The sequence below is a fragment of the Diceros bicornis genome, chromosome 5, assembly GCF_020826845.1.
Source record: "Diceros bicornis minor isolate mBicDic1 chromosome 5, mDicBic1.mat.cur, whole genome shotgun sequence".
Classification (NCBI taxonomy): domain Eukaryota; kingdom Metazoa; phylum Chordata; class Mammalia; order Perissodactyla; family Rhinocerotidae; genus Diceros; species Diceros bicornis.
The window spans coordinates 89,632,921-89,657,000 of record NC_080744.1 but is presented as its reverse complement, the minus strand read 5'-3'; the positions used below and the strand labels follow the sequence as shown (position 1 = coordinate 89,657,000).

The 24,080-nt window shown below is 39.5% G+C and overlaps 1 protein-coding gene across 6 annotated transcripts in view; it reads right to left on the bottom strand.

The window, feature by feature from the left end:
• AKAP13 (A-kinase anchoring protein 13) overlaps window positions 1-24,080 on the bottom strand; it is a 341,772-nt gene that overhangs the window by 239,525 nt on the left and 78,167 nt on the right. For all 6 annotated transcript variants that reach the window (XM_058542397.1, XM_058542391.1, XM_058542392.1 and 3 more), the window contains exon 2: window positions 10,833-10,876. In XM_058542397.1, coding sequence (XP_058398380.1) covers window positions 10,833-10,865 — 33 coding nt within the window. In that variant the 5' untranslated portion in view covers window positions 10,866-10,876. The remainder of the gene's footprint in view (window positions 1-10,832; window positions 10,877-24,080) is intronic.

Below are 24,080 nucleotides of genomic sequence, written 5' to 3'. Positions count from 1 at the left end.
AAGTAAGTATCTGACCAAATAATTCATCGGGATGGCTACTACTCACTTTCCTATATCAAAAGTCACAATATACATTTTATTTTCACTCTTTTTTCCACTTAAGAGGGATTTCAAGTATTAACTGTAAACTATTCTCCAATGTGTCCACCCCCCAAAGTCATTCTAACCCTTACCTGTTCACCACTCCGAGAAAGGAGCTCAATGCTATCTTTTCAAATATTCCTCTCTTCTTCCAGTCTTCCCATTGCTACTTTTCTCCCTCTTACTTAGCCCACTTATTCCGAGACTTGTACTGTAACTTCTCTGCGCATGTACTTTGAATCTGGAGTGCAAACCAACTAACGACCTGCCTCCTGTACCACTAGCTACCTGACCAGATCTATCACAACTCCCAGGAAACTTTAAGGAAATCCTTCAATCTCTCTGTTTCTTCACTCTTCCAGAAGACTGGGCTTACCCACCCCTAAAATATGATTCCTATGACTCATCCAATTTTTCTCTAGTCTGACTGTGGGACATTCAGCACTTGGGTGCATGATCACAACTTTTTCTCCAGAAAAGTGAAGTGATGAGAAGAGAAAGGAAGTGACTTCCTCTGTCATATAGTGTACTGGGTTAATCTGAGTCTCTTTATTCTTGACACCTATTGTCTGCGTGTACCTTGTAGAGCTTCAGGCCTGGCCTCGCCAGATCTCTTCTAGAAGAAGCGTGGGGCCTGAGATAAGAGGCATCTTAAGACCCTTTCCTCCTCTTGCTTCCTTTTCAGCTGTTAGCCCGAGGGAGGATTTGTTTACTATTGCTAGTATCCAGTTGCTAGGTTGCTAGGTCCAGTAGTGCTTAGCATGTGGGGGTGGTGGTAGGGCCCATTTCGTTGGTTTTATAAATACCAACCTTTGCTTCTTGTGCCTGGCTTTTTCTCTTATCATCTGACGGCATCCCTCATCCCCTACCCCTTCTGGGAAAAGCCTATACTTTTATCTTGACAGTGAGAAGGGCTCTAGAACTAAAAGGTACACGGACTACATTCTTAAAATAATATTAGCAGTCATATGGTTTACTATATGTAATTTGCTGTAAACAAGTGGCTCAGACCACAAGTCCCGTAAGGACTAGAGAGAACAATTCAGGACTCAAGAAACATAGGCATGATTTCCAGTATGCCTTTTCAATTCACTAAATGACTAAGTAAGTTACTTATCTCACCAAATATGTCTCTAGAATAAAACTCTATCAGACACTCAGCTACATTTCATAAGGATACAGTGCAGATTTCCTTACAATTGTAATGAAAGTTGCACAATAAAGACATCGTTGTCACATTTATTTCCTTGTTAGCAACATTTTCAATCACAAAGAGGGCATCACTAACTATTCAGGGCCCACACAAGGTAAATTAATAACGAAACATAGGAAGGAAATGAGCAACTTTAAGAAAGGCATTTATTCTATCAAAAAGAAGCAAAATTTACTAGTCTTATCTAAATCGTATTTCACTTAACAACTGTTCACTGAAGGCCTACTATGTTCCATATTAAGTATGGTTGGTACACCTTAGCTGAGAATTATATTTGTTTAAAAACCCAGTGTTGAGTCGGCCCGGTGGCTTAGTGGTTGAGTGCGTGCGCGCGCTCCACTGCTGGCGGCCCAGGGTTCGGATCCCGGCATGCACTGACACACTGCTTCTCTGGCCATGCTGAGGCCGCGTCCCACATACAGCAACTAGAAGGATGTGCAACTATGACATACAACTATCTACTGGGGCTTTGGGGAAGAAAACAAAAAAGGAGGAGGATTGGCAATAGATGTTAGCTTAGAGACGGTCTTCCTCAGCAAAAAGAGGAGGATTAGCACAGATGTTAGCTCAGGGCTGATCTCTCTCACAAAAAAAATAAATAAATAAATAAATAAAAACCCAGTGTTGGGGGCCAGCCCAGTGGCATAGTGGTTAAATTTGCGTGCTCCGCTACGCGGCTCAGGGTTCACAGGTTCGGATCCCAGGCTCGCACTGGTGCACTGCTTGTCAAGCCATGCTGTGGTGGCATCCCATATAAAGTAGAGGAAGACGGGCAGGGATGTTAGCCCTGGGCCAATCTTCCTCAGCAAAAAGAGGAGGATTGGCAACAGATGTCAGCTCAGGGCTAATCTTCCTCTCACACACACACAAAAAAAACCCAGTGTGTATCCACAAGGACAGAGACAATGCTCTGTTCAAACCGCAGGCAATGAATTACTCACAATGAGCTCTCTGCTGACATAAGCCCTTTCACCTATATTCAAGGGCACACCTTGCAGAGAACAAGGGTGCCTATTTTAGGAAAATCCAATATGCAATAGATACTTCCAAACCAGAAACAACATTAGAGGGGGAAAGGGAACAATTACACCATCTTATTTAAATGCCCAATTCCTTCAGAACAGATAAATTAAATTATATAAATTCAACACCACTTTAACCAAGGGATCAAAGTTAACATCTCCAATAATCAGACAAGAATATATCATGTGTCCTCCTAATGTGATACATCAATAAGGACATCTTTTATGTAGTATTCCTGCCAAAATCAGGAGAAAATATCATATAAACTCCAACTGCTACAAAATAACTGGCCTATACTCTTCCAAAATACCAATATCATGAAAAACAAAAAAAAGCAGACAAACTATTCCTGACTAAGAGACTACAGAGACTTAAAAAAATACAATGTGTAATCCTGAATCCTCTGGATTGGGGAGGGGAAAAGGGAGGATGCTATAGAGCACATTGTTAGGATAATGAGAAAAATTTGCATATGGACTTACATAAGAGTATTACATCAACGTTATAATTCCTGTTTTTGTTGATTGTACTGCAGTTATGAAAGAGAAGGTCCTAGTTCTTAGGAAACATGCTGAAATATTTAGGGGGAATAGAGTATGATGTCTGCAACTTGCAATTGATTCAAAAAATATATAATACAGAGAATGATAAGCAAATGTGACTAAATGTTGCTAATAAGAGTTGAATGGATAAGTTGTATTTTTGTAATCTTTTCTGTAAATTTGAACTTATTTCAAATAAAACATTTTAAAATCTTAAAAACGTGAAATGGAAGATTAAATCTGGATTACATATAAGAAAAATGGACTTCGTGCAAGTCTCTATCATATTAAGTGCTATGAGCTTTGTGTGTTTTATGGAACAATTGCGGACAGCAACTGTGTAAGAAGTTTGGTGTATAGAAGGAAAAAATGGATTTGAGAGTTACAATTTCTGGTAAAGCCCTACCTTTTGCATTTACGAGATGAGCCATCTTGAGCTTTTGTTTCCTCGAGTATGATGAGGGTAATAATGCAGCTTCCTCCACCCTCACAAGGTTGTTGTGAGAACCAAATGACATAATATATGCAAATGTGCTTCTTAAACTAGGAGGACCATACTAAATGAGCTCTTGCTTTTAAGAAGTTATCATCTAGAAAGGTGATGGAAATGAGTGCTACACCAGTAGGTGAAATATTCACAGAAAACCAGAAAGTCAATGGACTAATCTTAAATCATATCATACATCGTTTATTTAGGTTCGCAAACGGACTAACAGTAATAAGTTTTAAAAATATGTTGTTTTTTCTCCCAAGAAGCAATTCAGCCATGAAAGAATATAAAAACAATGCAGATTTTTTTTATTACACTTTCCTCTGGTAAGTGACAGCCAAATCAGCTAAATAATGTTCCTCAATTGAAGAATGTCCAATTTTCATAGAAAACATGGACCTTACGGATGACTACCAAGTACTTAAACTATTTTTCTTCAAATGGGTAGTCCACAACACTATGTTTAAACTGCCTAAGAATCCAGGCTGCCCAGGGCCTGCAGCTCCACATGAGGATAAATCCCAATATCACCAAGAGGTGTGACTTGACCTAAGCATCAAAGGCCCCCAAGTTCAGGGTACACTCAAAGATGGGTGCTGTGCTGCGATTCAGACATGATGGAAGGCAGGCCCAAGGAGAGTACCCAATGGTCTGTGAAGTCCTACAAGCTCAGGCTTTTCCCTCATCTCCTCCCTAAGCGTCCAACCTCATCAGGAAGGAAAAACCATGCTCCGCCCCTTTGCACTCCCTGAGTCCCAGGCATTATTTTTTCTGGTCCTCAAATGTATTAAGCCAGCCCGCACTTTAGAGCTTTCACAATTCTTCTCTTGGGCTAGAACACTGTGGGCTAGCACTCAGCTTAAATGGCATGCCCCTCAGAGGTCCTCCTCGTCCACTCAACCTAAAATAACCCCAGTCAGGCACTAGCACATCCTCCTGTTATTTTATTTTCAGTTTTTCTTCCTGATAGGTTTCTTGCTTATGAGTTGTCTGTCTTCTCACTATAATACAAGTACCATGAGAACCGGGACCCTTCTGTTTTGTTCATGGTTAAATCTCCAGCATCTAGAACAGGGCTTGGCACAAAGCAGGCACCTGAACGAAAGAATTCAACAGCTCCACCACCAAATTCACTTCCAAGCCCATGTGTGACTGAAATTAAAGAACTCCAAGAATAAAATGTTAAAAGCTTAAGTTTGCCTTTTCTGCCATAGTCCACTATTCAAATTTCAACCACTCTTCTATCTTCTCCAAGAGCTCATCTACTCTCATACTCAAAAGTATCAATTTGTTATAGATGACTTAAACTATCTCTACTTCAAAGCCAACTTCCTTTCTCCACAGTTCCAAGCCCACATCTCCAGCTGTCAACAGAACATCAATATGCCCTTCAACATGTTTAGAGAACAAGCTCATCACCTTCTTTCTTTCCCTTATCTGCCAATGGCACCAGCTGTCATTCACACCCAAATTCTCAATCAACTGTCATTCATTCTTCTGACTCCTCATATCTAATAAAGCATTTGGTTCTGCTGCTTCTTTTAAAATACTTCTTGCATCTACCACTGCCTCTCCATTTTTTACTCCCACTTAACTATCTAGGCCCTCACCACCTAGAGGGATATTACTAAACTTGCCGAAGTTTTTAACACCACCACCCAATGGCACTGAAACTGCAATTCTCATAAATTCATCCAGCAACAATCAATACCTTTGTGGAGGCTGAGAAAAATACCTGACCTAGTGATGTAACTAGCTTGCCTAACACAAAGGTGGTACCAGTAGAATCACAGAGCTGACAGACAAGGAAACCAAGGCACAACCATTTTAAGACACTGGTCTCTATAGTTTCAGGCCAGTGTCCTGCACACTCCACAATGAGCATTTCACCAAAAATAATTCATTAAAACAGCTTCATTTAGGGGTTGGCCCGGTGGTGCTCGCTCCGCTTCGGCAGCCAGGGGTTTGTGGGCTCGGATCCCAGACACGGACCTACGCACCGCTTACCAAGTCATGCTGTGGCAGTGTCCCATATAAAGTAGAGGAAGGTGGGCACGCATGTTAGCCCAGGGCCAATCTTCTTCAGCAACATGAGGAGGATTGGCAACAGATGTTAGCTCAGGGCTAATATTCCTCACACACACACAAAAAAAACAGCTTCTTTTAAACATTCAATAGTACTGCCACCTGTAGTTTGGAACCTTTCTTAGATTTTTAACTACTCCAACTTATTCTGGACACATTTTCATTCAAAGACTGATTAAATATTTATTTGGAGTCTAGCCTATTTTTCTTAACTCACAGATAAAAGTTCTTCTAAGGATCCAGTGTTTTTCCTTATATCTAACAGTTTTTCTCTCCTCTGATGATAGTTATCTGTAGCAGACCCCAACTATAGACTAAAGGAAAACCTTCAACACACTCGGTCTGTTCTTTGTTTATGACTTCTTTCTCTAGGTGCAGAGAATTGCCCCCTCTCCAATGGACTGTCATATAACAGTTACTTTATTTCACCAAAATAGCATAAACCCTTGCGACTTGACTTAGTTCATTGAGAACAAATATATTGTTACTCTCCTTTCAAAAAAGGGATAACAAATTGCCCCATTAAGTATTACTGCTTTTTTTTTTTTGTGAGGAAGATCAGCCCTGAGCTAACATCTGCCAATCCTCCTCTTTTTTTGCTGAGGAAGACTGGCTCTGGGCTAACATCCATGCCCATATTCCTCTACTTTACATGGGATACCGCCACAGCATGGCCTGACAAGCAGTGCGTCGGTGCGCACCCAGGATCCGAACCGGCCAACCCCGGGCCGCCGCAGCAGAGCACGTGCACTTAACCGCTTGCGCCGGCCCCTAAGTATTACTGCTGATAGACATACTTGGAATCTGAAATGTAAAATATTCTTCTTCAGTAGACCCTGCCCCATTAGATTAAACACATAATCATATTAATCAATATAAGAATATTCCTCAGAACTGATTTCTAAAAAGCCTTGCTTCCCTAACAGAACGAAGCTCTTTTAAGCTTAACAAGCTTTACAGTGGTTTCTAGACGAAGCCCAGAAAATATAGATTTAAATCACAATTTTACTATCAATTAGCTGTGACACCTTATCACATTATCTTCAAAACTCATTTCCTCATCTCTAAAATGAAGACGAAGTAGATAATAGCTAAGATCTTTATTAACTCTACGGTTCTCAGATTCCATAATGGCAAAATCAGAAAACTTCTAACTTATCTCTATGCCTCTCCTTCTAAATTATCCTTCACACTACCACAAATTAATTTTCCCAAACGATGACTGTATTAGCTTTCTATTGCTGTTACAACAAATTACCACAAACTCAGAGGCTTAAAACAACACAAACTTATTATGTTACAGTTCTGGAGGTCAGAATTTTGAAACGACTTCCACTGGGCTAAAACAAAGAGGTCCACAGGGCTGTGTTCATTTGGACCCTCTAAGGAAAAATCATTCCCTTGTTTTTTCCAGCTTCTAGAGGCTGTGTACCTTGGCTCATGGCCCCTTCCTCCTTCTTCAAAGCCAGCAGTACAGCATCTACAAATCTCTCTCTGGCTCATGACTCTCCTCTTGCTCACTTATAAGGATCCTTGTGATTACACTGGGCTACGCAGACAATTCAGGATAATCTCCCATCTCAAGATCCTTAATTAAATCTATGAAGTCTTTTCTGCCATGTAATAAGATAAACATTCACAAATTCCAGAGATTAAGACATGGACACACTTGGGGAGCCATTATTCTGCCTACCACAACAACTTAAGTTACATTAGCCCCCTAAGCAAAAACTTTCAATGGCCAAAACCAGACAAAGATATCAGAAGAAAACTACAGAATATATCTTTTACATATAGACACAAAAATCCTCAACAAAACACTAGAAAACCAAATCCAGCAACATATAAAAAGAATTATACACCATGACCAAATGGAATTTATCCCAGGAATGCAAGGTTGGTTTAACACTCAAAATCAATCCATGTAGTACACCACACTAATGGAATGAAAGAAAAAATCCTCAGGATCATCTCAATAGACAGAAAAAAGCTTTGACAAAATCCAATGCTTTTTCATGATTAAAATACTCAAACTAGGAATTAGAAGGAAACTTCCTCAACCTGATATAGGCATCTATAAAAAACCCACAGCTAACAACATCATACTTAATCTTAATGGTGAAAGACTGAATGCTTTCCCTTTAAAATCAGAAACAAGGCAAGGATGTCTGCTCTCACTACTTCTATTCAACACTGTACTGCAGGTTCTACTCAGGGCACGTAGATAAGAAAAAAGAAATAAAAGACATCCATATTGGAAAGGAAGAAAACTATCTCTATTTTCAGATGATATGATCTTGTATATAGAAAATCCTAAGGAATCCACTAAAAAACTATTAGCTAATAAACAAGTTCAGTAAGGTTGTGGGTTATAAGATCAATATACAAAAATCAATTGTATTTCTATACACTACCAATGAACAATCTGAAAATGAAATTAAGATAATATCATTTACAATAGCATCAAAAAGAATAAAATAAGAATAATTTCACAAAAGTACAAGGTTTGTACACTGAAAACTATAAATCATTGTTAAGAGAAATTAAAGATGACCCAAAGGAAAGGACTAGAATTGAGAGTCCAAAAACAACTCCTTACATTTATGACTGATTGATTTTCAAAAAGGTGTCCAAGAAAATTCAATGGGGAAAGAAGAGTCTTTTCAACATATGGTGCTGGGACAACCAGATACCCACATGCAAAAGAATGAAGCCGGATCTCTCCCTTACAGCATACACAAAAATTCACTCTAGAACCACATACCTAAATGTAAGAGCTAAAGTTCTAAAACTCCTAGAAGAAAACATAGGAGTAAATCTTCACGACCTTTAGTTAGGCAAAGCTTCCTTAGATATGATACCATAAGTACAAGTGATAAAAAAATAGGTAAATTGGATCAAAATAAAACTTTTGTTCTTCAAAGGACACCATCAAATAAACAAAACGATAACCCATACAATGGGAAAAAATTTTTGCAAATCATACATCTAATAGGAGACTTGTATCCAGAACACATAAAGAACCTTTACAATTCAAAAATAAAGAAGATAACCCAATTTAAAAATGGGCAAGAGATATGAATAGATATTTCTCCAAAGATATATAAATGGTCAATAAGCACCTGAACTATGTTCAACTTCATTAGCCATAGGGGAAATGGAAATCAAAACCACAATGAGATATGACTTCACACCCACCAGGATGGCTACAATAAAAATGTCAGATAATAGCAAGTACTGGAAGAATATGGAAAAACTGAAACCCTCAACATTGATGGTGGGAATGTAAAATGGTGCAGCCACTGTGGAAACAGTTTGGTAATTCCCCCAAAAGGTTAAACAAAGAGGTATCATGTAACCAAGCAATTTTACTCTTAAGTATATAGCCAAGAGAAATGAAAACATACGCCTACACAAAAAATTGCTGTTCACAGCAGCATTATTCATAATAGCCAAAAAGTAGAAACAACCCAAATGCCTATCAACTGACGAGTAGATAAATAAAATGTGGTATATCCATACAATGAAATATTTGTCAATAGAAAAGGAACAAAGTACTGATACTTGCTCTAATATGTACCTTAAATACATTATACTAAGTGAAAGCCAGTCACAAAAAGCCACATGTTGAATTATTCCATTTATATGAAATTTCCAGAATAGGTAAATCCATAAAGACAGAAAGTAGATAGTGGTTGCCAAGGGCTAGGAACAGGAGGGGAATGGTGAGTGACTGCTAATGGGTATAGGGTTTCTTTTTGGGGTGATGAAAATGTTCTGAAGTTAGACAATGGTTATGATTACACAACCATGAATATACTAAAAACCACTGAATCCTATACTTTAAATGGGTGAATTTTACCGTGTGTGAATTATATCTCAATAAAGCTGTTTTTTGTTATTGTTGTTTTTTGTGTGTGCGTGAGGAAGATTAGCCCTGAGCTAACATCCGTTGCCAATCTCCCTCTTTTTGCTAAGGAAGATTGGCCTTGGGCTAAAATCCGTACCCATCTTCCTCCATTTTATACGGGATGCCGCCACAGCATGGTTTGACAAGTGGTGTGTCAGTGCGCGCCCAGGATCCGAGCCTGCGAACCCAGTCCGCCGCAGCGGAGCACGCGAACTTAACCACTACGCCACTGGGCCGGCCCCTCGATAAAACTGTTTTTAAAAGTCTAAGGTACTTAGTTCACGTGCAAACCTACTGCTGAACATACTAAACTGTCTTCAAATAGTCTGGAAAGAAAATAAGTACATAAAATATCTTCTAAGAACACATATTTTTCTTTATGTTATATTTAACATAAAAATCATCTATGCAGGAGAGTGATCATATGAATGTGCTATGTTAGAAAGGTATATGACTATTATTAACATAGAATGGTTTAAAATAAATAAATGCATAAAATGAACAGCAGATTTAAAATACACGCCATCAAAAGCTCCTCTGTGGTCACAAAATAAATACCCTGCACCTTTGCCTTCACAGTTGAGCTCCAACCATCTTTTCACACTATTCTCCCATTACTCCCCACCACAAATTCAGCTGGGCCAGACTCTCCACCCGCCCAGCACCCAGTGAACACCATGCCCACTGCCATGCATCCCTCTACCATCTGCCTTTTGTCTTGAACAAATGCTAAGGACTTTTCACCCAACTAAATGCTCTTTAGTCTTCAAGGCCCGACTCAAGTCCAGTTCCTTTAAAGAAACTTTTCTCACCTCCTCCAGACCACACCAGTCCAACATCCACCGGCCTGTCACTGCTCTAACTGTCACAGCTCTAACTGTCCATATCTCTAAGCTGGTTCCTCATCAAACAGGCACTTTTCACCATCCCTATTCAGCTAACGCACTCTCACAACAACAAGAGAGAGTCACCTAGAGTTACCTTTTCCTGCCTTGATTAACCCATTTGTCCATTTCATCTTATAACTCCCTTACTTAAAAAAGGTGATATTATCGGCTTTCACCCAGAGTCCTAAATAAATAGCACTCTTGCCAATGACAGAGTGCCACCTAGTTGCAACACAGGGTAACTCACAAAGGCAGTAGGAAGATCTCCATACTACTTTTATGCACTCTACATAAAAAGACGAAGCCACACCATCATTTTGCAGGGCAATGTAACTGTTTTATACGTGCATCTTACCACCCTGACTATATTACCTCACAAGTCTTACGAGTATTATTTGTTCTCAGCTCAGTACCACGCATGTATTAGCCATTTAGATTTACTAAATCAAATTCAATTTCTGAAGTGTACTATGCCAATAAATTCATGTATAGATGGTTAAAAATTCCTTTGATAATCACATGAGAGATCTGTGAGTTTATCAGAACAAGTAAACAGCACAGATAAGTATAAAATAAAAAAGGAATCTCGTGATTTACTCACATATAATGGAGCTTGTTGTGGATTAAGTTTCATGACCCAGGACACTGAAACAGAAATGGAAGAAATAAATGAGAACAAAGGAAATAAATGACAGTAAACTTAAAAGTTGTCACAATATAAAAACCACCTTAAGTCCTAGATATCAACCACAGCTATATGAGCACAATCAGAAGTCTGAGATTACTGTATACCTAGCTTTCCTTAGAGGTTTGGGAAGGCAGCAAAGTCAAAAGGATTGCAGAATTCCTTGTAGGCCAGATTCAATCTTTTCAAGTGGAGAGAAAGATGTTCTGATTTAAAAATACAGACAAAAGGCTTCACACTGTCACAAAAGTTGTTTCAACCAACAGGATATTTAAGGCAGTTGCCAAAGTGTATGTTGTTGTTACATTTTTATATAATTTCTCAACCTGACCATACCGTTTACCAGAGCCTCCTCCAAGTCTCACTAGGGAGTTTAGGGGAAAAGGAGGTGGCAGAGGACCCCTAGAGCTCTCTTCCTCTCTGCCCCTCTCTCAGAGGAGGGAGGCCACAGCTGGCCTCCAACAACTAAAAGTTGTTACCCTCTTCAAAATTAATAGCTAAATTTGCCATTGTTACTTTCACTAAATGAATTCTCACAAAAATCTTCTGAAGAACTTTAGAGAAGACTTCCAGGATTGTACAATACATTCCTAAATATTAATAATAGCATGTTCTTAAAAGTTTAACTTGGTGATTTGACCAGGACTTCATCTAGGCTAAAATATCATGGTCCAGAATCATGGACTTCAGAATGGCAGGTCCTTTGCCAAACACCCTGAATTTGAGTATAAGCTGACCCCATCCTCATAAAAGTCAGAGAAGCAGACCCAACTGATTTCATTATAAGAAGTTTCTTACTCATAATAGGTAACTGGATTAAATTAAGGCACATACTAACCAACTATATAAACAACAGTAGAGAAATGTCATTCATACACGCAAAAAATAGACAAAATTACATACTTTGTATTCTACCAGATCACAAAAAACTAACAAAGAATTGAAATTCAAATAGCATAAATTGGAAGTTATCAGTGACCAAATGTTTAGAATAAAGAGCAATGCCTCAGCGACCAAGCATAACTTAACAGAATCCTCTCAATATTAAAATCCTCACAGATCTGCCAGTTTGGTCAGGCTGCGGATGTCTGAGATCCAGGCTTACCCAAAAAGCAGTTAATACAACTTGGGGGTGGGGCGGGGGAGGGGAGGATCTATAACCAGGCTCCTAAACCCAATCCTCTCCAACCAGCCACAGGCCATAGGTTTCAATGTGTTCTGCTGGACAAAGGCAGTAGATGCTGACAGCTCGGTGGCTCCCCCACTTTGACTGACCACCTCCAGGCCCACCTGGAGGCCCACCTGGCTCACTCATTCTTGGTCCATCCCCACAATTTAACAGACTTCCTGGCTCAGCATTCTTTCCTTCCTGCCTGCCTTCATTTAATGATTTGTACTCGTAGGAGCTAAAATTACCTGCAGAAATCCACACTGAAAAACAAGCTTGAGAAATACAGCAACAACCAACTCTTTCAGTAGAAAAATAAACATCTCCAGACCATCAGATTCAAATGGCAAGCATGGATGAAAAAGAAAGATTGAAGCTCTTGAATACTTCTCAATGCATTAAATATCCATTTAATTTAAAATTAAGCTCATTGTGCTCAGTGGTCTTTTAATCAGCTTTCCAAGTCCTGTTCAGACTTGCCTGGGACAAAGGCTTGAAAGAACCTATAAATTTATGAACCAATCTGCCTTAACTAACTTCTGAAGTGTTCCTGTTATCACAAGCAAGAAGAAATACCAGTGGAAACTGAAACAGGAATTAACACTTTGGTAATTCATAAGGATTGGAGAAATCTGTGGAGACAAACTAGTGACTTACCAGCCTTCTGATGTTTCTTGATTTGCCAAGAAACTTAGGATGACTAGGTAAGGACCATAAACATCAACTTATCTGAGTGGCTCCCACTACATTTTGGAAGAAAAAGCTGGTGGAACTCACATGGCTCTAAGGAAAGGCTAAATCATCTAAACTGATTAGAATTATGAACTCGCCTAAACATATTTCAAAGCCAGAACCCATACAAGTTGTTCTGATATAAGGATTAAAGAGGGATGACAAAGTGTCCTCCCACACTGGTCAAAGGGACAGGTCACTGTTATGCTGGCAACACAGGCTGTTGAAAGAACAAATTTGTCAAAAGTCATCACGGCAACGACCCCAGAAGCCACAGATTGGTAAATTCAGATTGCCTTTAAGCATCTTCCATGCTGACACACACAGAGAAAGAGAGGACTAACATTTACAGAGCTTTATATTCAGTATCATATTTAATCCCCATAAAAAGATACTATTTTCCCATTCCATTGGTGAAAAAATTGAGTCTTTCAATGACTAAGTTATTTAACATCAACGTCAAGAAGTGGAAGAGCCCAGATTCAAACTCAGTCTGATGCCCAAACATGTGCTTTTTCCCCATATCATAAGAGGATCTCTTATAAGAGGATCTCTTATGATGCATCCTCTTATGAGGATCTCTAACGACCTCGATGTACAAACTGACTTGCCCTACCTCTAGCCCTCACTCTACAAACAACATAGATTCTCCCTGACTTTAATTCAACTATTGCTGTGCATCTACAATGTGCCAGGCACCATACTCCTCCAGGCACTGCAGGTACATAAGCTTCACAGAGCTCATTCTAGGAGTAACACAGACCAATAAAACACTAAAATAAATGGTTTTCAGATAGTGATAAGTTCTATGGAGAAAAATAAAAGAGAAAAGGGAACAGAAAAGGAATAGGATACTGTTTTAAATATGGTGCTGAAGGAAGGCCTCTCTGAGATGACATTTTACCCAAAAAATGAAGGAGATTAAGAAAGTAAGAGGTAACAGGTGAAAGGTGTTCCAGACCTTCAAACTGGCCCCAAAACTGACAACTCAGAGTTCTAATGCTAAACCATCAAAAAACTTGCTACATATAATGCAAACTAACTTATTATACACATTTAAACAAACTTAATTTACTTGAGAACTGTGTTCTAAAGGAAGAAGCATTCTACAGGATGGCAGTCTTTGGGTCAGAGTAAACACACTTAAGAACCAAACCTATACTCCAAGAACAATTTCAAGTCTTCACTTCGTCAACAGATTTTTTTATCCAATTTTCCCAAAAGGAAAATTAAAGAAATGTACAATGTTCATTCAATGATTTCATCAAGGAATTTTAAGAGAGAAAACCCTATAATTTCTTCCTTACCCAGTAACTAGTGGATGACTTTGAGCAAGTTCACAAGTTTACCAGGGCTGCTTTCATATAACACAATACATGACAGACACCATGGGACAGTAAAGGTTGTGTACCATTTGAAAGACTACAAAGAAAAGGAAATACCAAAATTGACAGACTTAAATAATGTGGTTTTATGGATGTTCACCAAATCTACCACTCAGTAGTAACCAGCTAGAGTTCTGGGAAGTCATAAATTTGAGGAGTGTGAAATAATAACAAACAGTAATTAAGTATTTTTATTCTTCCCACATTTTCCATTTTATTTCAAAATGCTGAAAGAAAATAAATTTAATAGTTTACTATTGTATGAAAGTAACACATTCACTTTATGCCAAAATAAGACTCACTCAATTTTAATGCAACTGTCTCAATTATGTAAATCTATATTCTACCACAACGCCCACATGTAAGGGGTCTCAGGGGGTTGCTGATTAGAGAAGCAAAGACTGCATTTCCACCAACCAATGTGCCTGAGCAAATGAACGCAAAACCTTAGAAGCTAGAAAAAAATTACAGACCTACATAGAAATTGCTGTCCACAGCAGGGGTCAGCAAACATTTTCTGTAAAGGGCCAAATGGTAAATATTTTAGGCCTTGCATGTCATATGGTCTCTGTTGCAACATGTAAATGAATGCGTGTGGCTTTCTTCCAATAAATTTTTATTCACAAAAAGATTCAGTGCCAACTCCTGGACAAAAACTAACAAAACACCTCTCAAGCCAAAGAAGCAGTGTGTCCCCATTCAACAGCTTTATATGTCTCAAAGATATTTTCAGCTAAAAAAGACCTCAAGTCACAGGATGTTGCACAATATTCTCTAGACAAGAAATCAAATTAAATGGTTGGGCATCCCAAGTTCTCTACTAATTAACTATATGACTTTGAGCAAGTCATTTAACTTGTCTGAACCTCAGTCTCCTTATCTGTAGAAAAAGCATAATAACTCCTGCCTACACCATGGAGTTGGTGGAAGAATAAAAGAGATAATCCAAGGAAAGTGCTTATGCACACTGCCAGGCCCAGCATAGAAGCCACTGCTGCTTCTTCCCTGCAGAGTTTCTAGGGCTCGATGGAGACTCCAAGCAAAATACTTTGAAGACCACAAATGGTTCAAGGAAAGGCTTCAGGTACCCAGAGATACATTTCTGTCTTAAAACACGTTGGTGGGGGGCTGGCCCAGTAGTGTAATAGTTAAGTTCGTGTGCTCTGCTTCGGCGGCCTGGGGTTTGCAGGTTTGGGTACCGGGCATGGACCTACTCACTGGTCATCAAGCCATGCTGTGGCAGTGTCCCACATACAAAATAGAGGAAGACTGGCACAGATGTTAGCTCAGGGCTAATCTTCCTCAGCAAAAAGAAGACTGGCAAAAGATGTTAGCTTAGGGCCAATCTTCCTCACCAAAAAACAAATAAACAAACAAACAAACACCACAGTGGTAGGTAAATTACAATTCTAAAATATAACAAAATAACCATAGACAACAATCTGGAAGAACAAATACCAAAACGTTAAGTGTACATATTTCTTCGAAGTACAAGGAATTTTCATTCCTAAGTCATCACTTTCTTAATCATAACTATTCAAACAATGAACAGATATTACTTTTGTAATCGGGAAGAAAACATTATACACAGCACATCTGTTTCAAGTCCCCTGTCATTCAGTGCATCACAAGTGAACTGGAAATGAATAAAAAGACATTTTTTCCTAAATGTGCAAACTGAAGAAATCTACAACCTTTACTAAGGCTCCCCAGAGCAGATAAAAGAAAAGCAATTAAACCAGATTATCTGCACCCCTATCTATGTAAACATAAATCCAACTCACTCTTCTTTAGCTGTACCCACACATCAGACTAGAGAAGCCTTTATTTAACAGGAGCTCCACTCTTAATCAAACGTCCCGAAGACGAGGGGGGAAAAAATCACAGGCCCAACATTGTATCAGGAATTATACTGCAAACTGCAAACTCTCTTGAATCGGCTAGCTTGGTGTTCTCAGGCCATTTCCTAACAACCAGCTGTCCAGGTCTGAGGAACCTATCACTTCAACTGACATGGTTTTTGTCATTCACAACAGGGAAGCTTCCAAATCACAAAAAAGATGTGAAAACCACCCCCCTCCCACCACCCTCATTCTCAATAGGAGGAGGGCAGCTGTTTGAGACTCAGCCAAGTGTAAATAGAGGATTTTTACCTGCAGGGTACTTCTATGGCACAATGCGCTTCAAATGAATTTCCATGGCCAGGGATCCTACTAAAACTGGGCTACAGTAAATCCTTCAAAACCCACAAAAATTGGGGTGAAGGTTAACATGGAAATTACAACGCACACACTGGATTCTTGTAAAACAACATTCAGCTCTTCCTCAAGGAAAATAACAGGATCCAAAGACTCTTTCCTTCATTCCTAAGGAGTCTGGGCTGGTGGCTATAAACATGTTACACCCCGTTGGGAGGGGGAGCAGGGAATTCTGAACAACAGAAAAGGAGGGGACAAAGAGTGAAAAGCCTTCTCCTGTTGAGGATGCCAAGTTCTACAAAAAATATAAAGTACTACACGTACCAAATGTATTTCCTGAATAAGAGACTGAGGAAATCTTACAGGAGCCTCATAATTGTCTGACTTCCATTTAAAGTTGCAGTAATTAATAATGGAGGGGGCTGGCCCGGTAGCGCAAGCGGTTAAGTGCGCGCACTCTGCTGCGGCGGCCCAGGGTTCGACGGTTCGGATCCCAGGAGCGCACCAACGCACCGCTTGTCAAGCCATGCTGTTGCGGCGTCCCATATAAAGTGGAGGCAGATGGGCATGCATGTTAGCCCAGGGCCAGTCTTCCTCAGCAAAAAGAGGAGGCTTGGAAGATGTTAGCTCAGGGCCAATCTTCCTCACAAAATGTAATAATAATAATAATAATTGAGCAGTTAGCTGTAAGCAGTGATTCTCAAACCTCAGTGCACATGAGCATCAGTTGGAGGCCTTGTTCAACAATGCAAATTCTTGCATGCCCCCGACTCCTTCTACCATTAGAGAGTCCAAATCAGGAGACCGGACCTGGTGATGCCTTTGCTTTGGGAAACAATGGTGTCGAGAGCCGTAACATGTGTCTGATTCTCTTATGGCACAGTCAGCCTTGGTCTGTCCCACCACCACATGACACGGTACTCAAAAATCACCAAGAAAAAAACAAAGTACTGGTCACAACTGGAGTGAAAGGGGGAGGAGAGCCCACAGCAGGTGGGTAGGACTTGACGAGAATGAAGAGTCCAACACAACGCAACACTCATAGTAAAACAAAAGGATATGGCAAATTAAAACAAAACAAAAAAACACAAACATCCAAATTCACTCATTTAATTTATTCTTTACCAGTGCTAGATTACCCAATAGGCAGCACTGAATTAGGGCAAACATATACACACAAATAATTATCGTGGAATAAAAAAATAAGAACTCTTACCACAATAATTAATCAATGAATTTAAATAATTAAAGAAATTTAATTTAATTTAAAAATCAGAACTCTGACTTTCTTACACTGAGAGTTTACTTTGAAATTCATATGGGAGAGTACACCATAATCTTTTCAGTACTCAGGGCCTCCTTTTCTTTACATATGTGTATATCTGTCTGGCACAAAAAGACTCAATAATGGTAGACAATCTCCTCATATTTCTGAGCCCCATGTACAGCTAGTTGCTGAGCTTTAGAGATAAATAATACATGGCCCCTATCAATTTAGTAAGGGACATAGACATGTATACAGATAATTACATTACAGTATGATAAATGTAATAATAAAAATGTTACAAGGATCAGGAAGAAACAATCAACTCTCTAGAAGGTGGAGGCCCAGAGAGAGCTTCCTGGAGGAGGCCAACCCTGAAGCAAGTTTCATCAAGTGGACACAGGAGGAGAAGCATAGAGCAGAAGGAACAGCATGTACAAAGCCAAGACAGCACAGTGAGTTGTTGAAGACTACGCATACAGATAAATGAGAAGTGCGAGCAGGGGATGATGAGAGAGGAGGCAGGAGAGGCGCTCACGTACATTCACACAGCTCAAAGCTGCTTGGCCTCAGAAACCAAAGACAGGAAAACAGAAGAAAACAGTCATGCACTGCATACTGATGTTTCGGTCAACAACGTACCGCATGTACAACGGTGGTCTCATAAGATTAGTACCATACAGCCCATAGTGGGTAGTAGGCTATACCATCTAGGTTTGTGTAAGAACACTCTAGGATGTTTGCATGACAAGGAACTCGCCTAACGATGCAGTTCTCAGAACGTATCTCCGTCATTGGGCAACGCGTGCATATATACAAACCACTGTGACATGGCTCTACCCAAAAGAAATTACAGCCATATAATAGCAAGGCACTAACAAATCTCTACCTTTCTTTTTTCTTTTTCTTTTCTTTTTAAGCTCAGCTCAAATTTCTGTTCATTCACAACTGCAGCTTCAAAGATTCACAAAAAGTAGCACTGGAAAAAGTCTGTAATCAAGCAGCCTAAACTCAAACCCAGACAGAGCAAGTATCTGTTGTGGGTCACAACTGGTAAGACCAGCCCAGAACCCCCACCACGACTTCCCTGAGGTGCAGCAAGCAAAGTCTGGCTTTCCAATCAATTTGCACAGGCCCTGGAATCCTCATTCCAAACCCTAGCCAAATCCTGTCAGCCACAGGACTTTATAATTAGAAGGGGTCTCAGAAGCAGCCCACATCACCCTTCTTCCCCAAGTAGGAATCACCGCCAGTCTACCTGTCTCTGCTTGTAGACTGCAGGGCCAGGGCTTTATCACCTTGAGAAAATCTCTCCATGCTCCATTTGCACCTCTGACTCAACCTTCCTAAAATGCTATTTTCATTCTGCAGCTCCCTCTCTGCCTACACAGTAGTAAGCAATCTTTTAGAAAGGTTCTTTTCAGGTACCAACCTCTTTTCTTTAGGGAGTTCTAGGGGATGACACTAAGATCTGCAATGATTCAAGAAGGGGAGAGAAAAGCTTAACAATAACATGTGATCACAGTTTTGGGGACACATTTAACCCATCTTAGTTTTTCTAGATCTTTCAACCTCTAAAGCTTAAAAGTGGAACCCTGCACCCTGGGGCTCATAAGCCCAGACGCTGCATCCACAGACGCGCATGGGCAGCGTGGGACTGGTGGCTGCCAGCAAAGAGATTAAGCTCACTATACCTCCTCTGTAAAAAACCCAGTATCATATTTATTTTACACCAACTGTCTATAAGCCACTTTGATAAATAATGAAGACATTAAAGGAACAGATGATTGCAGAGTCCTCATCCAGACTGGAGACAACTTTCTAGCATTTAAGAATTCTTTAAAAACCTTTAATAGAAGAATGTAAGGACAAAAATGAGAATGACAACATAATTCAGAGAAGGAGGCAAATAGATTTGGATTTGAGTTGTAACTCTGGCACTTGTGGCTGCATTATCTTGGACAAGTTACTTAACTGCCATGCTTTATTCTCATATGTAAAATGTGGAAAAACAAGAATAAAAGATGTACGTAAAATGTTTAACACAGTGGTAGGCAATAAGAAAATACTCAATAAATTAAGTCCCTGTTACTGCCTGGTATGAGTTACCTGATTAGCCATTTCAGCACTAACCTCACACCACATTCAACTCCCATGTCTCTTGGACCATCGTAATCACTGTATTGATCCCTAACTCTAAATAAAGGGTATTGATGAGGGAAACATAGACCCCAACAGATATGGTGCTCTGTTAAATATGCCCTTTATCTTTGGTGAACTCTCAGAAACCATCCAGGCTCCCCGTTACCTCTTCTGGGGCCTCCGAACAGTATTCAGTGCATTACCTATGCAACCTTATTTAGCGCTCCTTCCCCCGCACCCCTCCCATCCAGCTCCTGCACACACCATCTGCATGCGCCATGCTCAGTCCAGTCTTCACACCTTTGCTCATGATAATGCCCTCCATCCTTGCAGATTTTGATAATAGGTTTATTGCTGATAATCTAAACCACACAATCAGCAATGTCACATACTGTCTTGTATTTCTCTTTTATTTCTGTGCTTGTCTTTTCACCTTGTTTATTCTAGTCTACCACAGTGTAGATGTTTTCCATAGCAGTGCTCTACACTACTGCCACTCCTGTCACAGCACGTGGCACAGTGCTGAGCACCCAATAAATACTGAAAAAATACTTGAAATGAACATCAGAGACAAAAATTAATCAGCAGCTTTTCCGCACCATTTAATGGCAAAGGATCCATAGCTATAGCTATAACAACAAAAATCCATCTTTCAAAATCAAAATACCTAAGGTCAGTCTAGTCCCAGAAGGTTAATCTAATTAAAGGTAGTAGGGATCCTGCCAGGTGTTGAGAAATGCAGCCTGGATCAATTTGCTTAATCGGCTAGAGAGGTAATAGGGACCAGAGTGGGGGAATTCAGCATCTTCTAACTGGACAATCTCAAACCAAAGGGGAGGGCAAAGAGCTGCTTCACACTATACTTAGGCTCTCACATGATGCCTGGTACCTCTGGGAAGAGGAACACATGCACATGTTATTTCAATTCTCTTTTGGTATTTAACACAGGCTTGTGGTTTCCTGTAAAAATAGTTTCTGCTGCTTTGCAAAGATCTATACGGAGAAGAAAACTCCAAATGGCTATTCCACAGGTGAGAATTTTGCCACCAGCTGTATCCTGTTATCCAAAGGAAACGGAACTGTAAGCTGCCAGGAGGTCCAGACACAGGAGAGCAAGACCATAAATTCACTAAGTGCTGACATTCTTATCCCTGTGGTAATAAGAATAAGAGACTTCAAATTTAGAAAAATTCATACACAGCTGGGCTTTATGTAAATTAACCAGCAGGGGTTAAAATAGATATCCGGTAAATAGACTGCCAAATTCAAGCCTTTATACTTCCTTCATCTTCCCTAACCTTCACCATCCAAAAAGCAAGCAGCCCAATGGACTAAATCAATTGCAAACTATTTGAAAAGACTAAATATAGGCAAGCGGGCTCTCACACAAATGTAGACATTACTAAGCTGGACGAACTTACCTGGACAAATCCCAGGGCTACTGGGATTTGCTACCTGGAATAGCTACTCTGTTAGGAATTATTTCACAGTGACACACAGCCCACCTTCTTGGACACATTACATAACAAAAGCACTATCAGATGATTCCCGTAAGGGGCAGGGAAAAGAGGTGTTAGAAACAGATGCTAGAAATGTTTCAATGTTTTAAATTGTTGAAATGGTTCTCATGTCTCAGGGGCACTTATCGCCTTCAACGTCACGATTTTCCAATGCTGTCTTTAAACAGCTGAGAACAACATTGGAAAACACAGACGAGATGGCAGTTTTGTTTTTTTTTTAATCAATCATCTCAAAATTGGAGGGAAAGTTTTGAGCAATAAATCCAAATAAAAGAAATCTGTATATTTCACAATTAAATAAAAATGCTACGGAGTCAAAGAAACGCCAGTATTTTCAGTAGCTCTGAAATACTGACAGCAAATGATAGTAAAATATCATTTCATTAACTTCTTAAATGAAAAATTTTATTTTTAAAGAGGACTTTCTATTCATAAAACATCCCTGGCCTGACTTATCCTTTGGAGAGTCATTTTTGTTCTTTATAATATACACTGAACAGAGTATTAAAAAAACTACTGATATACTTATTTCAGGTGGGAACAAACTAGGATCACTCAGCTAAAAGCACATGAAAATCATCACCACTTCGAACAACCTAGATGCCATACAGAGCTATAACATGCAACAGAACCTGCAATAACTTGATTAGTGTTTTTAGCAGAGAATTTAGCTATTAAAAGACAAAATGGTATCAGCGTTCTGAAATAACAGAACTGTTTCTCAATCTCTCACTACCTGGGAAGGGTACCTCACAGTAATCTCTCCTAGTAACATGGAGGGTGGTGCTGAGGGAAACTGAATCTGCACCGTACGCGTCCACAGTGCAGGACGAGGAAGTACCTACGCATTTTGAAAACGGTAATTTACAAGAGGTGCGGATTATTCTGTTTAGATATTAATAAAAATAGTTCACTTTCAATTCAGATATACTGCTTCGCAAAACAAACATAACAAGTGTTTGGCAATACTAAGATAAGTGGTAAGATTAGATCACAACCGAGTTTAAAATCAACTAGTAAGTTAAAAAAAAATCATGTTCTGCAAATTCTCCTACCTTGATCAATTCATTGATAATGGTTTAAAAAGAAAGATTAAACATACAGCTTTTCATCAAATTATTAAAAAGTTATTGCCAGGCTAAATCTGAGTGATATTACACTTGTTCTGAAATTAGAAATAACAGATTTAAGAAAAACTTTATGCATTATTCCCTGAATTTCAAATTTTCTGAATTCCTTTTAATAGGAAAGTCTTAGAGGGCCACACATGTTAATAACATCATACAATGCATGAATGGACAATTAATTTCCCCACTTGAACTAAGTTAAAAAAAAAAATCAAGTTGTCATAAAAATACAGACCTGTTGCTTTAAAACATTTTAGCATTTCTCGCTGTGTATGAGGAGATAAACGGCACATAAGAGAAATGCATAATGATGATTGTTGTTTCTAGTAAATATGGAAACAGACCATACTACTATGCACATGAGACTTCAAATATTTAATATATTTAAGCTAGAGAAAGTCGGGCGTCTAGTACACAATACCTCTTCCTTTAAAATTACACCACTTCAAAATTCAAAGAATATATATAAGTATTTCGTAAAATCAACGTTAGAACAACCCAAGTGCTAATAATTTGGTCATAATGAACAGTTCAGTTGGCTACTTTTCCTGAGAATCTTTACAATGAAAACGTGAATTAATTTAGGGAGTGAGGAGCAGGTACCTGTGCATGTGTCTCCAAAGAGCCCAAGCCGTCCAGAAAGCAATTCAATGTGCAAGGGGATGAGGAAGAGAAGACGTAATGCATGCAAACAAAAGGTATATGAAAGGCAACAAAGGGAAATAATTCAATTCAACAAACACTTGAGTGCGTACTCTAGACAGAGACTGTGGACAGAACAACAAACTATAAATAGTCCAAATAAACTCTCCCGAGAGCTCTGAGATCCTGGCTTTCTGGTTCTCCACATAACTTAAAATGGCCCGACAGCAGGACCCCCATGACAGCAAACAGTTGGTTCAGAGCTTGATTAGTTGTGGTTAGAAGACGGCCAGAATTCAGACTGGACTGAAAGACCAAAGAACTAATAAGGTTGCTGCAAAAATCTAAGATGGCCAAAGCGAACAATCTCACCTTAAACATGCCATGCCCACTGACGGATGGTGGACTGCTGTGGCCATAGTAAGACCGCCACGAGGGAGGAGGGAGCTGAAGTCCAACCCCTTGCTAGCTAAAAGCTCTTTCTCCTCTGTATGACACAGTTACTGATCACTTGCCCCTGAGAACTGCTGTAGTAGGTCAAATAAATTTGTGCAGCACCGTACTATGGTGGTAACACAGAGCAGATGTCCCATAAACTCTTTCACTGACACCACCCTAGCAAAGAGGCACACCTGACTTGGGACAACCAACAGGAAAAAAATAGTAATGCAAGATGGGAAAAAAAATCCTTACTCCTTACTTGCAGCAACAGCATAATCCTTAAGAAATAGAGCCCGCTCAAATAACCACTACTTTGGAAGTTTAAAGTTAAAACCTCCATGATACCAATTCTCCATCTAAGTGACTTGAACAAGATGAAAAGGGTGTTTTCAACTACCAAACCTGAGCTCAGGAACAGGTGTCTTTGTGGCTGACTCCCCATGAGGAGGAAGTAGCAATGGTAAAAACCACAAGCCAACTCAGTCTCAGCCTCTACCCCAGGAGGGAAAAGCTCATAGGCCAACTCTTTTCATAGTCCTAAAAAT